At 38.8% G+C, this 18,035-nt stretch overlaps 1 protein-coding gene across 1 annotated transcript in view; it reads left to right on the forward strand.

Moving 5' to 3' along the window:
• POP1 (ribonuclease Ps) overlaps window positions 1–14,986 on the forward strand; it is a 258,593-nt gene extending 243,607 nt beyond the window's left edge. The window contains exons 7-10 of the mRNA XM_089416212.1: window positions 12,927–13,035; window positions 13,188–13,843; window positions 14,098–14,271; window positions 14,376–14,986. Of these exons, the coding sequence (XP_089272338.1) occupies window positions 12,927–13,035; window positions 13,188–13,843; window positions 14,098–14,271; window positions 14,376–14,568 (1,132 nt within the window). The 3' untranslated portion in view covers window positions 14,569–14,986. The remainder of the gene's footprint in view (window positions 1–12,926; window positions 13,036–13,187; window positions 13,844–14,097; window positions 14,272–14,375) is intronic.
• Window positions 14,987–18,035: the final 3,049 nt, after the last annotated feature.

The raw sequence follows: 18,035 nt of genomic DNA on the forward strand, positions 1-18,035 counted from the left end.
CAAAAAATATATATAAAACCCTTCGCTATTACCAAATCATGCACCTTGACTGTTTGGGTGGATTAAGAGCAAAGGGAAAAGATTTAAGTTTTTTTGAACATATAAATTATAAATTTAAACTATATATAATTATTCATTGGAAAAAGGCGTACATATAGGAAGGGTCAATTTGGTCTCGTTATTATTGATAATTGTTTTGCGCTTTAAAAAACATATATTATATATATCTTAGAAATTCTAATTAAAAAGAAAAAATGAAAAAAGAAAAAAAAAGGGTATTCAAAGGCAGCAACAAAAAAAAAAGTAAATAAATATTCATAAAGTCAAATAAAATAAATTTAAGTTGAAAGGTTCATAATTAAAAAGAGGAAGGTATATATATATATATATATATATATATATATATAAGAAGGATATTTTTATAAGAGATATAAAATGGTATACAAGGAAAATAATATATAAGGGGTTATAAAGTTTATACAATTGCTAAAGAAAGATAAAGGAGAAATTTTTAAAATTCAATACTAAGGTTTTAAGGAATAATAAGTTTGAAGGTTTATTATCGATCAAAAAATAAAATGGAATCTAATTTGGAATTGAAGGATGGAAGATATCCAAAAACTTCACGTAATTATGATTCAGTGCTATTTAGAATTAAAGGGTCCATTGCGGGAAAAGATGTCACTATTGCTATCTCACCTACCTAAGAGTGCGTGTGCCCTTCTGCGTCGAGCCTGTTCCAAGAATGGCTCGAATTCCCCTGTAGAATCTCCCAGAACAACTCCAAAGTGTAGCAATAGCTCCCCTAGGGTGGCACTCGAAGTCCATCGAAGATGGAGGTGAGATCTCCCCTCGGAAATCTCGTGTGCTGAACAACACTGTGTAGACTTGGCTCAACAGCTCAAGCGTACAAGAGAGTTCAATTGTCAAATGATCAAAAGCCCCAAAATGATGCATTCTCCTCCTATTTATCATTGAGCTCCTTCTCTCTCCATGTGGGTCCCATACATCGACCCCCTCTTGTCTCTCTCTCTCTCCACAAGTGCGTGTTGCTTCAAGGGGTGCATATTCCTCTTGGGGTGGCCCCCACCATCTATTGAGAAATCTAGGGCAACATTGTTAGGGCTTCTCATTAATTTGATTTCTCTTTTACTTGACAATTTCTTGTGATTAGTTAATTCTTCTTCTTCTTATACTTTGTTATTACATTATTATCATCAAGACAATTGCCAAAACTTCAAAGACACCAAGAGAACACAAGATGTAGGCACTCAGCTAGGGCAAAACCCCTCGCTTAGGGGAAAACCCATTCAAACTCTTCCACTAGTAGATTCAAATTAGATTGAGGCATTCCTGATCTTTGACCAAATATATAGACTCACTGCAACCACCAAGTCAACCCTTAATGCATGTAGTCGTTTAGATCCTTGTCTTTTTCTTCCCTGCAACTTTTGCAACTCAATCTCTTAGTCTCAACCCCTATTATCAGCGTCAAGATCATATGTGTGACATCAAAATTTTGGTTTTCCATAGTGTTGATTTTGGGTAGCATCGGATGTGCTCTAGCCATGAAATTTGGTGGAGAGGCTAAAGCACATGAGATCTCCAAGACCCATAAATCGTTTAGAGAAATTCCACCCGGATGAAGAGATATTAAAATAAGTAATATTTTTAATGGGTTCCTAAGGTCTAAACTTAGGAAAATAAAAATATTAATGTGTATTAATATAAAATGGGTGAGAAAGTTCTAAGTGACGAGGATCAAGCCAGTTCTAATCTTAGCCGTTGATTAGGGACTTAATCTCGGCCATTGAATCGTCAACAAAAAAAGTATAAGAGGAGGCTTGAGGATCAGTTGGAGACACACCAAGAGAGATCAAGAATTTGATTTTCTGGGATGAGGTTTGCTGAGGAAATCGAGTTAGTGATTAGTTGTAGTGAGGGGCATTTCAGCAAGGGATTTTCATTCAAGGCTGAAGAATACGTAGCAGAGAGGCAGTGAAGTGTCGGGAGAGACAACGTAGGCCCAAGAAGCGCTGACGCAGAGGCCGAAGGAGGCAGCGCAGAGGGCCGTAGAGGCTAATGCAAAAGCCGTAGAGGCTGACGTAGAGGACGCATAGGGCTTCAGAGGCAGCGCTAGGAAGATTCTGTGGGGTAGACTAAGAGCAGATCAGCCGGAGAGGGTGATGCAGTGCTTGAAATGTGACCCAGTTCTTGAGCAGTGCTTGGACCAGATTTTGCTATCCAGCGCAAGGAATAGTCAGAGTCACTATGGGGTTGATCATGCGGTTGCTGATTTCCCGGAATATCTGTCTCCAGATAGAGGTATTACTGCCAAGGACATTCTCGGTTGGGTGAGCCAATTCTGGCACTCTAGTTGTATTCAAGAATCTGCTTAATAATAAAACCCTCATATTCGCTGCACCAGTTTTCCCGCATTGGGTTTTTCCGGGGACGATTGTAAAAAAATAACAGTGTCCCTTGTGTTATTGTTTCTGTTTACTTCAGTGCATGATCTGTATATCTGTGAACGCTGCATTTGTGTTTACTTCGATGTTTATGCAATTAAATAACTTGTTAATGTAAAGAACAAGTAGGAGATAGTAAACCAAAAATTGTAGTAGGGGTTTCCGATGTGTTAGATTCAGGAATTTTCACCTGGTATCAGAGCGATTGCAGATCAGAGGCGACTGAAGACACCAACCAAGATAATCTGATAATTTGCAGCAGAGAAGCGACTGTCCCGAGATATAGCACTGTTCTAGAGCTGAAGAGGCGAGAGGAGGAGTGACACAGTGCAGAGAGTGTGATACAGAGGCTAACGCAGTGCCTGCGTCAGCATTATGAGCTGGGAGAGGAAGACGTGGTAGCTGGGAGGAGCCCACACAGTAGCTGTGTGAGCTATCTAGGCCAACGCAGAGGTAGAGGGGGGACAATTCAGACCTACGTAGTGCCTGCGTCAGCATTCTGAGCCGGGAGAGGAAGACGCAATCGCTGTATCAGCTATCCAGGCCAGTGCAGAGGTAGAGGGGGGACAATTTAGACCTACACAGTGCCAAGTCATCTTTCTTAGCCAGGAAGGATTGACGCAGTGGCCAGGAGGAGCTGATTCGCCTCTCATTGTGATTGGGCAGAGCTCGAAGGGCTTTAGATTCTTCAGTTGTCAGGGCTAAGGGCGCTGAGCAGATTTTGATATGTGGAGCAGGTGGGACGTTGTTTCTATGAGTGCAGAACAATGTCTAAGGAAACTGGACCAAGGTAGAGGGAAGCACTACCTTGACAAATTTCTAGCCAAGAAATCTAGATCCGGGTTGTAGAGGCAAAGGAGGATTGGAGAGGAGTGATTCGATAGTTGGCCAGAGGATTTCCGAGAGGGAAATCAAAGACTTAGAGGGAGTCTAGAGAAGAGGAGCAGAGATGGCAGTGAACGGATTGAGGGATCAGGACAGACTGGGCGGGCTTCCAATTTTGTCATCTGGAAGGCTAGGATCCTGACAATCCTGGATAAACATCGCATCAAGGACTATGCCTTGAAAACAGTTGTTGTCCCAGTTGACCCTAATGCAAATGAGAAGTATGAGGAGGCCGAGGCAAAGGCGAAATGCATGATTCTAGACGGGGTCAAGGATCATGTCATACCACATATTGCTGAGAAGAACACAGTAAGGGAGATGTGGCAGACGTTGACCACCTTATACCAGGGCTCTTCCCTGTAGTGGAAGATGTTATTAGAGAATCAACTGAGGTCATATTAGATGCAGAAAGGAGAGGAGATAGGTCCGTTACTTCTCAGGTTGCAAGGAATTCGTTACTAGCTTACTTCTGTGGGGTCTACACCGGATCCAAAGTTTATGGTCAGGATTGATCTGAATGCAGTCTCCGAGGAATGGGAGACGTTTGTCCAACGCATTTTGGGCAGAGTGGCTCTCCCCAGTTGGGAGGAGATGTGGGCATCTCTTCGACAGGAAGAGATCAGGAGGTTGACAAAGGTGAGGAGTAGAGGTAAGGGAGTTTGAATCAAGAAAGAGGAGGAGGAGGATGCAGCTCTAGCATCTGTAGGACAACAGGGGGTTCAAAAGAGGAAGAAGAAAGATATCTCCAAGGTCAAGTGCTTCAACTGTGGGGAGCTTGGACATTATGCCTCTCAGTGCCCCAGGAAGAAAGGCAAGGGAGAAGCTTCTGACTTAAAGGCTGCTCCAACAAAGGTGGAGAAGGATGTCGAGACTGATGACTATTGTGCCATGAGTGCTCATGCGCCTCTAGAGAAGAGGTAGGGAGACATTGAGCTGTAGTTGAGAGGACTACAGAAGACGGGTAAGATCCTTGAGGTGCCCGAACTCTTGGATCACATCCGGCTACGGGAGCCCTTAATGAAAGTAGCATGATGACAGGTGTCAAGTGGAGCAAGGTGTGATGGAGCAATAATGGCAGTGCTAGAGTGCCGAAATCTGAGGCAGCACAGTGGAGGTTGCAAAAGTGTGAGAGGCACAAAGGTGTTTGCAGCAGCGCAGTGGCAACGGAGGGAGCATAGGATAGTAGCTGAGGTACCTTCAGCATCACGAGGCTTCCAGACTGACCAAGATGTCAATGTTTGGGTGAAGTCAGTTACTTCTTGGTAACTGAGTTGCAGTGCAACAGTTAGCAATGGCAGTGCTATGGGCAACATGATGCAACATTTTGAGAGGGAGTTGCAGTACAAATGTAGCAGTGGCAGTGGCAGTGTCATGGGCAGCAGTACAGGAAGCAACAATGCAGTGGATGCGGGGCAGCAGGCCAAGCATCAGTGCAAAGGACTGATGCGGAAGATTAGTGTGATGCTTCAATGATGAAGCATTGCTAGAGCACATTCCTCGCTAAGAGGGAGTGTTGATTTTGGGTAGCATCAGATGTGCTCTAGCCATGAAATTTGGTGGAGAGGCTAAAACACATGAAATCTCCAAGACCCAAAAATTGTTTGGAGAAATTCCACCCGGATGAAGAGATATTAAAATAATTAATATTTTTAATGGGTTCCTAAGTCTAAACTTAGGAAAATAAAAATATTAATGTGTATTAATATAAAATGGGTGAGAAAGTTCTAAGTGACGAGGATCAAGCCAGTTCTAATCTTAGCCGTTGATTAGGGACTTAATCTCGGTCGTTGAATCATCAACAAAAAAAGTATAAGAGGAGGCTTGAGGGTTTGCTGAGGAAATCGAGTTAGTGATCAATTGCAGCGAGGGGCAGTTCAAAAAGGGATTTTCATCCAAGGCTGAAGAATACGTAGCAAAGAGGCAGTGAAGTGCCGGGAGAGATAGCGCAGGCCCAAGAAGGGCTGACGCAGAGGCCGAAGGAGGCAGTGCATAGGGCCGTAGAGGCTGATGTAGAGGAAACAGAGGGCTTCAAAGGCAGCGCTGGGAAGATTCTGTGGGGCAGAATGAGAGCAGATCAGCCGAGAGAGGGTGACGCAGTTCTTGAAGAGTGACGCAATTTCAGATCAGTGCTTGGAGCAGCTTTCGCTGTCCAGCACAAGGAACAGTCAGAGTCACTGTGGGGTTGATCATCCGGTTGCTGATTTGTCGGAATATTTGTCTCCGGATTGAGGTACTACTGCCAAGGACATTCTCTATTGGGTGAACCAATTTTGACACCCTAGTTGTATTCAAGAATCTGCTTAATAATAAAACCCTCATAAATGCTGCACCGGTTTTCCTGCATTGGGTTTTCTCGGGGACGATTGTCAAAAAATAACAGTGTCCCTTGTGTTATTGTTTCTGTTTACTTCAGTGTATGGTTTGTATGTCTGTGAAGGTTGCATTTGTGTTTACTTCGATGCTTATGCAATTAAATAACTTGTTAATGTAAAGAACAAGTAGGAGATAGTAAACCAAAAATTGCAGTAGGGGATTCTGATGTGTTAGATTAAGGAATTTTCACACATAACGTGGCAGACTTCCCTTTTTTTTTGCTTGACTTGACTCTCATTTCTTTCTCGGTCTTCGCATTACCTTAAGCCAAACTGCTAATTGGGTGAGGATGAATGAGTGCTAATCAATATGTTGAGTTTCTTGAGTGTATATAGTAGAATGAGGCTCCTTTGAGGCCGACTTGTAGGAGAGATAAGCCGACATGTAGAGGAGGCCTAACTTGGTGGAGTCCCTTTTTGACATAGAAATATTTTTTCTTCTTTGACTAAAGATGCCCATGAAGGGTCTTACATCATGACTATGACCTTGACTCAAGATATAAACCCTAGAGCACACAATGGGTGCTTTGACCTATTGACCATTGACCCAAGCATGAAACCCATGCTTTAATAAGTCAATCTTTCTTTAATAAAAAATATATTTTTCTTTTCATTTGACAAATACAATTATGAAGACTGACACTACATACATTCTTCAACACTCCCTCTTAACTAGGGAGTTATTCCTAATTACATTTATACAAAGGTGGAAGATTTCAAAATGATATGCTCTACGAAGAGGCATAGCACACACAGTGCTATAGATTAGATACTTGACTATAATTTCTAACCGGGTGGGACTGAGGTGTATTTCAATCTTCAACCTCTATAGGAACCATCAAGCTTTGGCTCTAACACCAACTCGAGGATATAGGTTCGTATCCAAGGTCGAAGCTCTATGACCAACGCCACCCTCCCTACTTCAGGAATCTAGACATTATCATAGGCTGGCCAAATGTCCTCCCATGCATCTTGTCCCCCCAAGATGCTTCATCTCTGCTTATCAACTAAATTTTGTCAAGTTCATCAATCCAAGCATGCTTCTAAAATGTTTCATCTTTTATGGAGAGATCTACCTGTACAATCACAACCCCAATTAGTAATAAACTTCTCAAATATACACAAGTTAGCACAAAACTTTGGGGTCCTCGAACATTATGATGTTGCTTCGGTTGACATCATATTATCCAAATACATTTTCGTCATAATCTTTCTTCTTTTTACAACAACACTAAACACAACCTAGGCATTTTTCACAACACCACAACTTCACGAATAACCATCGGTAGTGTTTCAACTATTCTTTGATTAAACATCTTCATGGCCTTTTTGTCATGTCATTCACTTTTGTTCAAGATCCCTCTCAATTAGGGAGACATACTCTTTCTTTATCAAACTTCTTGATCACAACTTCTTTCTTTATAATATCATATCATTGGAAAGACATCATTTCATCTAGTATCAAGGTCATTCTTGTAGTTCCCTGTTTTATCGTTATTAATAAGTATGAGGTAGACAACCATCTTCAACATCTTGAAGACCTTATACTTGCAATTATTCAACAATACTTACATATTCACAAGAGCATAAAATCAGCTATATCAAGTTAGCATGGGAGCAATAAGAAATCAAACTTTTAGATATCCAAAACATAATCTTATATATGTTCCCAAGATTAGAAAGAGTCTCATCTATTCGAATTTTTCGACTTTAACCATTTTTCTAGGGTTTTGTTACAATCCCTAGATTTCATCATCAAGACTTAAAGTCTTGGATATCATCAACAAAATAAAGTCAATCCAATCATAACATTGTATATCTAGGTTTTCAACTTTCAACAATATGCACTTAGAACTTTATGTTAGACTCTACTAGGGTTTAAGAACCCTAGATTTCAATAATCATGTATATCAAGTTAGCATTGAAAGCATTTTATATCTAAGATTACATTATCTAGAATTTCACATCAATTTTTCTAGGGCTTTTGATGTAGACCTTAGATTAAGACATCAAAGTTATACAACAATTATGATCAAGCTAGGGTTTTGATTATGCAAAAGCACATACACCTAGGGTTTCATTCCTAGGATCTTCACATTTTCTATTACAAGAGTTTTGCCATAAACTCTAATTCATCAAACGCTAAATTGGCTAGGGTTTTATTGTCAACATACCCTAAGCATCAAGAGGCTAGGGTGTTATCGTGAACCCTAAAATTTAGGGTTTGACCAAAAATGATCAAACAAGAGATAGCATGATAAGCGTAGATTCAATCTAATGATTAATCACCCTAACAAGAATCCTTACGATTCAAAAACCTAAACATAAGAAACTAGTAATAAATTTTAAAATGATCGTATCCTTTAATGAAGATGTTCTTATGGTCTTAGACATACCTGGAGTTGTTCCTTTTACAAACCTTATAGGGTTTCCTTCATTGAAGTGCTTTCGCCGAATTTAGCCATAATCTTTATACCTGCAATACTTAACGACAAATGCAACCAAGCAAAATATGTGATACCATAAGCATGATGTCAATTTGTCAATCTAGGGTTTCTATGCAACAATGGAGGATGGAATCCTAGAGTTTCTAAGTACAAACCCTAGATTTAGTAAGAATCGAATCATCATCCACATCAATCATCACTAGGGTTTATGATATACGCCCTAGAAATCTAGATATAGGGTTTTTATGAGGGAACAAACAACTTAGGATTAGGGTTTTCTCATCACTAGGGTTTCTCATGAACCATCTAGGGATTACAATCAACTTTCAATAATGAAAACAACATACCCTAGAACCACATAAGCAATTAACCCTATACCATCTTTTGGTAGACCCTTAACAAATAAATATGATATACGTACCCCATGATTGCTTACCTCTGTACTTCATGATCAAAGAAACCATTATAAATTACCTGCTACAGGATGCCATTACAGGACTGCTGCCTTCACAAGATCTCGTTCTTGAAGTGTTTATTCCATTCCTTGACATCCTGCTTGTCTGGTTCTACAACTTTGTTTGATGACTTCAATGATCTTTCTACAAGTTGGTGCATAATCTTTTTACAACTGCAAGCTCCTTTCTTTCCTGTAACTTTTCTTTTGAAGACCAGAGAATCTTAAAAGATGACCACTCTGTCTTTTTCTTGTGAAGTCCCTACAAATAGGGCTTTTCCAAAAGCACTGAAGTATATGTAGCTCAGAGACTTCCACTGTATACTCAACTAACACACAACAGGTTCTAAAAAGGTGTGGTAATTCTTGTCCCACTGTCCAAACTTCACAAGGTCGGCTTCCTATGTGACTGTGTAGTCTACTCCTATATATATATATATATATATATATATATTATCCAGAATTGTTTTTTTCTAATGCAAGAATTCGGCTTCTATATCTCTGCAAGATGATGGTACAGGATTGTAATTTGATGAATTGTTCGAGATTGACCTAGAGTGTCTTCAAACAATTTTAGATGCACAGGTCTATAGAGTAGATCTTGGCTCCTTTTGAGTATCACTGTGGATGTACTTTATCCAAAACACCTATGCTCAGAATTTTTGATTCTTCTTCTTAGATAAATAATTCTATTTGCAATGTTTCAAGATTAGAAAGGGTCTCGGTCCACTCACAAGATGACTGTGGCTATACAGTTGTGCTTTATGAGGAGTCTCGATTCCCTATCCAAGTGATTGAAGTTTTAAAACAAGCATTCTGAAATATATTTATGCACAGAGCTTTAGTATAGGAGACTTGGCTCCTCTTTAGGATAGCTGTAGCTTCTCTTCAAGCCTTTCAACTAGGCTTATAGGATCTTCAACAAACTCGGACTACGTGCTTCCTTTGCTAATGATAGAAACTGCTCCTAGCCTTTCAAGAGAAAGCTCAAACAATGATTCGATCAACCATGTATATGCATAGTGCTTCTGAAGTTTGGATTTCTGATGAGGCTCAGAGAATTCGGACCCTTTCAATGACGATTACAGGTCTTTTATATTGTGCCCAGAACTGCATTCTTTTCTTCAAAGTGCTCGACCTTCTATAGGCTATCAGATTAGCCTTTCAATGCTCCAGAACAGGAGTTATGAGCCTCTTGAAAACTTTGCTCTTTTCTCCTCAGGCCTGCGGCCTTAACACAGTGACTAGGGCTTCTAGATGTGCCCAAAATTTCGATTTGATGCCTCTAGGAACTCAGTCCTAGGTATTTAGGTTCTTCTTGATGCCTTGAAGCCTTTGATGACCTTCTTCCTACCCTTACACAAATCAACCAAGCTCTGAAACCATCTTGAGAAATCTAGGGTAACATTGTTAGGGCTTCTCATTAATTTGATTTCTCTTTTACTTGACAATTTATTGTGATTAGTTAATTCTTCTTCTTCTTTGTTATTTCATTATTATCATCAAGACAATTGCCAAAACTTCAAAGACAACAAGAGAATACAAGATATAGGCGCTCAGCCTGGGCAAAACCCCTCGTTTAGGGGAAAACTCAGTTGAACTCTTCCACTAGTAGATTCAAATCAGATTGAGACATTCCTGACCTTTGACCAAAGATATAGACTCACTCCAACCACCAAGTCAGCCCTTAACACAAGTAGTCGTCTAGATCCTTGTCTTCTTCTTCCCTGCAACTTCTGCAACTCAATCTCTTAATCTCGACCCCTGTAATCAGCTTCAAGATCATATGTGTGACATCAAAATTTTGGTTCTCCATAGCGTGACAGACTTCCTTTCTTTTTTGCTTGACTTGACTCTCTTTTCTTTCTAGGTGTTTGCGTTTCCTAACTTAAGCCAAACTGCAGATCAAATGAGGATGAATGAGTGTCTCTCAATAGGTTGAGTTGCTTGAGTATATATAGTAGAATGAGGCTCCTTTGAGGCCGACTTGTAGGAGAGATAGGCTGACATTTAGAGGAGGGCTGACTTGGTGGAGGAGTCCCGTTTTGACATAGAGATAATTTTTCTTCTTTGACTAAGTATGCCCATGAAGGGTCTTTTACATCATGACTATGTCCCTGACTCAAGATATAAAACCTAGAGCACACAATGCTTGCATTGACCATTGACCCAAGCATGAAACCCGTGCTTTAATAAGTCAATCTTTCTTTAATAAAAAAATTATTTTTCTTTTCTTTTGACAAATACAATTATGAAGACCGACACTAGATACATTCTTCAACACCATCCACTATGATTTCAATTTTCTTCCCTTTCTCCTATGTTGGAGCCAAAATTGCAAAGTGGGGTCCTCCTAACCCACTTTTCCTAAGTCCATCATAGCAAAACTCAAAATTGTGCATAATTGTAATTTTGTCTTGGAAGACTCAAAGAATGCTCTCATATTCATAGGGCCCTTGATAAAGTGAAGCATCATTTCCCCTTTAAAATTCTTCCTGAAGTAAAACATTTCGTTTATTTTGGTTCACTTTTATAAGACCCGGTAACATCTAAGAGAAAGAAAACAGACCAAAAGAGCCTGTCACCCCAAAAGAACAGAGATTTTACCCATTTCCAATTGAGCTTGTCATCCCAGTGGTGCTGTAATCTCTTAGGCACCTGCTTCACTTGACAAATCAATCTCATATTTTTCGTCCAGAAACTTTCTGCACTCTCCTTGGAAGTCACTCTCTGCTTGAAATTTATAGTTGTTCAGAACATGGACCAGGAATAGGAGGCATGAATGATAATGTTTTTGTATGTTCCTTATTTCTCTGATGTAGTTCTAAGTAGGAGCTCTAGGATGTAGTTTATAATTCATTTCTTTTACTGCTTTGCATCTTAAGTTTTGCGTTCACTCTTTGGCTGCTGCATTGTACATTGTTGTAGATCTTAATGAGGCTGTTTTGTAGAAACTATAATCCATAGGCAAAACGGGGAAGTGAAGGCTAGAATATGACCCATGAATTTCACAACCGATATTGTAGCTGAAGTTCTCATGCCCATTTCAAATATTCCACGAAGTTATAATGCGTGGATTGCTAAAATAGTAAAACCTGATAAAACAGTCTCAGTACTTTCGTCCTTTCCCCTGGTAAATATCAGCTTTTCACTGTTTAGTTTCTCTTTTGTCTATAGACTGTAGACTGAAATTCTGTAGCTGGAAGAGCATTCATGACTAGAATAAGGTGTGTTCTTGGAGTCTTTGCTTATGCCTTGGTTGGTGGACATGGTGCAACCTGTGGATTTAAGTTGTAGTGGGAATGCCTGCTAGAGGTTTACCTTACTCTTAGTTTTCAGTTTTGGCTGATTAGTTGGCTTAATTAGGTATTTTCTTTACACAAGCAAATACATACTTTTTCTACATTCTCTGATACTTATTTTTTGATAAATAGACCAAGTGTTATTGACACACTCTTCAGGAAAATTGTACCATGATAGGATATTGAGTGAACACAAAAGTATGTCCCTTTTGATGTGAACAAGACTCAAGAACAGTTTTTGGCCTAGAATCCTATGGAAGATACAAGTATTGAGGACAACATGATGAAGGTTATATATTTTTGAGGACATTGCTATAAAATAACATCGAAACTCCTTCAATTTGTAGCCCGAAGCAGGAAAATATCTTAGAGGTGTAGACTGGCTAGAAGATGACATTTTATTCTCTCTTTTCCTTTGAAAGTAGGTGCAGAGATGATTGACATAGTCTAATAAAGTTTTAAGTAAAAGTATCATATCTATCTTATTTTATTTGCTCCATGTCTAGTTTCTTATCTATATGGTCCTGTTAGAACCTTCTTTAACCATAGTTGTCATTGTTAATCGAGCATTACGACTTTGATGATTGAAAGAAGATGAGTACCATATGGGTATCTTTTACAAAATGAGCATTTAACTTTCATCTGCTCAATTTGCTCAGAAATTTGCCTTCAATTGAATGCTGATCTTTCTGATTTATAATGTTTCTAATGTTCTTCAAAACAGGATTGAAAATTTCCATATTACAAGTGTACAATTGTGATGCTATTTATTTGGGTTCTGTTGTATACAAAAGTCTGTTTTTCCAGGAAGTATTTTGGGATCTTTGATTATGCATTTCAACCCCTCTTTGCCAAGCTCAAGCACATTTGTTGCTTCTAGCTTGTAATCTATCAACTTAGCTTCTTAGTTCCAGCCAACAATTTTATGAGCAACTTTCTGAAATTGTTTAGTGCAACCTAGCATATTGGTTATACTTATCTTTCTGATATTTTGGTAGATGGTCCATTATTCTTCCAATAAGATGGGTTCGAGCCTTTTGGATTCCTCTTGTCCTTGGAGGAGTACAAGTGATTGGATTAAGGGAGCGCCGGTGGCTGTCAATTGATGTGAGCATTGTAAAATCATTTTTCAGATTTTTTCTGCTTATGCAGATCAAAGCCAGTTAATGGATTACAATCTAGACAGAGACTGAGCAGCTCATTTAAAATTTTTTAGCATTGATAATTATAGATTGCTCATGGACGGTTTGTCTTTGCAGGCAGGTTTACCATCATTTCCATATGACTTCCCTGACTGCAAAGCCTATGAGGACCATATGAATGATGAAGCTGCAGCATATGAAGAGACGATTGCTCTTAGGCCTCCATCAAAAAGCCCCCCTTCAATTTTCGTTCCTCCTCCGTGGTACTGTATACAGAGGGCTGCCCAAACAGGATGCAATGGGGGAGTGAATATGCTAGTCAATACTACAGAAGCAGAAAGTGGAATATTAGCATCGGAGAATGAATGTGCTTTTGGCTCAGGAGGTTCTGAACAGAACAAGTTTGAAATTCGAGAAAAAAAGCGAAATACAGATTCAGTTGGTTGTGATTTATCCCCAAGTCAAAATACATACTCTTGTTTTCCTGGTTTCATAGCAAGGACTGCAGCCATATTGAGGCAGCATTTGAGAGGAATAAATGGCCTTCACTTGCTTATATTTCCAGAGACTTATAATGGTGGAAAACTAAGTTATTTTTGTTTGATGGAAAAGGGAAGACTTGCGTGGAGCTTGAAAGGGTCAAACGCCGTAATTGCTGATTGTAAACCTTGCTTTTTGAGAGTTCTTCTTTATGCCCCTCGAAAAGGTGCTTTTGAAGAAGGTGCTATTGTATGTGCACCAACAGTGAATGATTTTACTTCATATTGTTCTAGGTCTGTATATTTCTTAATCGCAGTTGCCAGTTTTTCCTGCTTTTTTCCCTTTTAATATGTCTTTTAAACAAACAAGTCTAATGGGAGCTGACTGTTTCAATGTTGCATCATTTGTCAACATTAATTATTTTGTGCAAATTGCTTATGGACTCCAATTTACTCTGAGAAGTGATTTATGGAAGAAAAGATTTTTCATTTGGTTGTCACTGAATGTTTGCTATTGTTGTCACTAACAAATTTTGAGGAGAAAGCAGATCTCAAGGATGGCAAGGGCTGGAGATTCCTCCTACTCTGAGGAATGCAGAATGCAGGCAGCAATGGAGGGACAATAGGGAAATAATGCAATCTGCAGACATGGCTTCAACATGTGGGAAAGAAAATTTGCGGATGCCAATTGGATTTGTTACTACTGGTGTTTGTCGGGGCAGGTATGGGATTAACTGTTTTTTAAAATCATGGTTTAGGGTGCTCAGTGGGACAGTTTGATTTCAATTCAGAAACATTGAAAACATTTTCTTTTGGACTGTAACAGTGTTCCAGCTGTGGCTCTAGCCTTCTGTGAAGGAACTATTCTGGGACAACTGAGAGCAGAACAATGGAATGAGACAAAATGGAAGAAAAAGTCTCAGATTTTTGTACTTGTTAGGAATATGAAATCAACTGTTTACCGGCCCGCTCTTGCAGCCATTGTTATGGAAGAAATCCAAGATACAGTTTATTGGTAGAGTTCAGACATATGAAGTATGAGTCTACCAGAGTTATTCCAGTGGTTATACATTATCAAGTTTTTAGTGAAATCATTCCAGAATTTTTCTTATAGAATTTTAAATGAAAGTCACATATAATTCAGGAAGAGAAGACTATTAATGCAAAAAAAGAAGGGACATCCAAGTTGTCTCCAATAAAAAGAGACATTAAACTTCAACTATACTACAATTTTCAGGTGACGAAGTTGAAACATAAAAATTATAATTGATTGTTCACATAATAAAGCATATGTGAATTAAATACAGAAAAACATAGATCAGATCAGATCTTTTGGAAACTATTATCTAACTTATATTCTTCCCACAGATTAGGTCTAAGATTCTTACAAGCTACAAAACGGTTGTATCTCACTATGATCATTGGACTTCTATTCTTTATTATTAGAGCTTGAATACTTCACACTCATCGTCATGGCACATAGTAGGAAAAATAAATAAATGTTGCAAATGGTAGATGAGGCCAGGTATCTGCAGGGTTTCATGCGGGAAATTCAATTTGGGAGGAGTATATATATATTTTCAATTAGCCATTTTGTTGTGTCTTGACACCTTTACTTCACCATACAATTATTTTGAAACTTTGAAACTCTGTTGTATTCCAAGAGTAAACTAGGCAAGGATAAGTTACAAGTAATTGTGCCCATTTTATTAGAGATCACAACGGTAATTGAATTTTAATGTATACAAAAGTTATGACCCTGGGAAGTTGATGTATCAACTAATCTGAATGGGGCCCACGCCTTTTGGTGTTTCATCTCCTAGGGTTAGGTTTTTGGATGTTTAGGGTTTCCTCATTGCGTATGATGTTAAAAGGGCCTTTCAGCTTCATTGTACCTCCCTCTGGAGAAGTTGTATAGCCGTTATATCTCTTCTTAGAGACAAGCTACTACCATTTCAGCTAGTTTTTTTCATTTTGCATTTTTATAGTTTCAACACCTTGCATTTATTAATAGAAGGAAAGTTTCAATATATCTCTGTGTTTTGGTTATAAATTTGTGTTTCATTTCATTCCCTTCATAAATCTTGATCAGTGGTATCAAAGTAGTTTGCTCTTTATATATTTTTCTATGCATGTCCCCAACGAGGTTGGGGTATAAGGAATTGAGACTCTAACTGCTTGAGTCCTTGCAAGACCGTCCTTGCCAACCTTGATGACCTCCCATGGTGGAAGAAAAGAAAGACGAGAGAACAAGAGATCCTATTAAACTGTTGCTCGAGGAATCCCTCATGCGACGAAGGGATGAGATGATCGATAATTTTTCCCAGATCCTTTGATGGATGCCAATAGTTGACACATCTTCATCAACTGGCCACTTTCGAGGCGCCACCCCCTTATAGGTATAAGTAATTTTGATATTTCTATATCTGAAGGCTAGATAGATGCAGATGCTCTAGACAAATGGTTAAATCTTCTAGAAGTGTACTTTTCAGTCCACAATTTTTTCGATAGAGAAAATATTACCTTTGCACTCCTTAAGGTTGCCCCCAATGTCAAAGATTGGTGGGAAACTTACCGAGAGCAAAAGGCATGGAGGAATCTACACTGTTTACAATCACACCCACTTGGGGCTCTTTTAGGAATGCTATTAAGGAACAATATTACTACGTTGGAAGCTACACAGACTAGTACATGAGATGGACCACACTACAACAAGATAGGGACCAAACAATGCTATAGTTCACAAATATCTGTCATACCTTGCACACCAAGTTGGGTATCAAAAACTCCGAGTGACATCTGGTGCTAATCTACACAACTACATCAAGAGAGAAATGAAGTTTCTAGACATCTCCTCACTTGGCACAACATATCGATATGGTATCAAAATTGAGCAAAAATCTAAACACAAGTGAGGCTTTGGATCTGCAAATTCCTTATAATCGGAGGGTAAGGGCATTCGATAGTGATTAGAAGACAAAGAAAGACATGGGAAAGCGATGCAAGTTACATAAGAGCTCCCCTCATAACACCGATGAATGTTGCATAAAGCAATCATTCGTGGCCGATCTAAAATCCTCAAAGTCAGATGTAGTTTCCAACTCTGAATTAGACCTAGACAAGGGGAAATAGATCATCGATGCAGAACCTGGTGCCACCGTTGCCACCACCAAGGTCTAACAATGTGAGCTTCAAGATCTAGAAAAAGGTGAGCGCCTCTTTCACTCACAAATGTGGGTGAAGGGTGCTCCATTGCATTTCATTGTTGATCGCAGAAGTCAAAATAACCTCATTCCAGTAGAGGTCGTCAACTGGTTGGTCCTATCGACAACACCGTTACGAATAAAATATATATAAATAATAGTAATAATCATGTAATGATTAGTTAGTTAATAATTAGTTAAACAAAGAGGTACTTACCTGACTATATATATAGGGCTCTCACTCATTGTATTATCATTCTTACTCATACATTTTAATATATATATTCTTGTATCTTAATGGAGATCTTTATATTCCAAGTCTTTTGGAGCATTTAACTTGAAGAACGAACTTTGTTCGTTCCATTTGGTATCAGAGTAGTTCGATCCTTTGACCGCTTCAACGCTACACAAAGCTCGTTCTCCGATCCTAGTCCTTGGCAATAAAAATCGTAAACCTTGTTGTCGTCGTCACTGAAGCATTCGCTACACCAAACTTGGAGTTTCTCCATCACTGATTTCGTCAGAGGCCCTAGGCCATTTAAAAAAATATATTAAAAAAAAGAAGCTATTATTATTATTACAAAAAAATTACAAAAAAAATAGTTTAAAAGAAAAAATATAAAAGGAAAAAAGCATTATATAAAAAAAATAAAATAAAAAACTAGAAAAAAAATCAAAAGTTAAAAAATAAAAATTAATATAAAAAAAATAAAATTAATTATATGTTAAAAAAATAATAATAAAAAAAAAACTATGAGCCACCTCTGGCAGCCTGACGAACTAGGCAAACCAAGCCACCACATTCTCCCACGCCGCAACCATTCCGCTGACACCCAATGAATGAACCTACCTTTATTGATCATGAGATATAGTTCAGTTGCATCGGAACCATACACTGGTTGCGTTCCCAAGAATCACTTAATTACCCACTATCAATGTCATGACCCCCACCCCTATTTCCTACCCAAACAAAGGCCCTCTTGAACATAACGATTGGTTTCCTAACCCTTTTGTGTCATGAGCACACCATAGACACCTCTGTCGTCGCCACTGCCGCCGAAGATCACCCATTGTGTCCCTTCCTCCAATCTGCAACACCTGTTGCCAACAATCTCCATGTTGCTTCAACCAACAACCTTTGTGGTAGTTGCTAGCATGAAGTTTCTCCGTACAACCTATACACTGCAAATGTTATTTAAAAATAATAAAAATAAAAACTCCAATCTGAAGGGTCGCACCTATACAACATATCGATTGGTCAAAATCCAAATTTATTAATAAGT

This window comes from Pinus tabuliformis, chromosome 3_2, assembly GCF_031772625.1.
Source record: "Pinus tabuliformis cultivar Carrire ecotype Pingquan chromosome 3_2, CPIR1, whole genome shotgun sequence".
Classification (NCBI taxonomy): Eukaryota; Viridiplantae; Streptophyta; class Pinopsida; order Pinales; family Pinaceae; genus Pinus; species Pinus tabuliformis.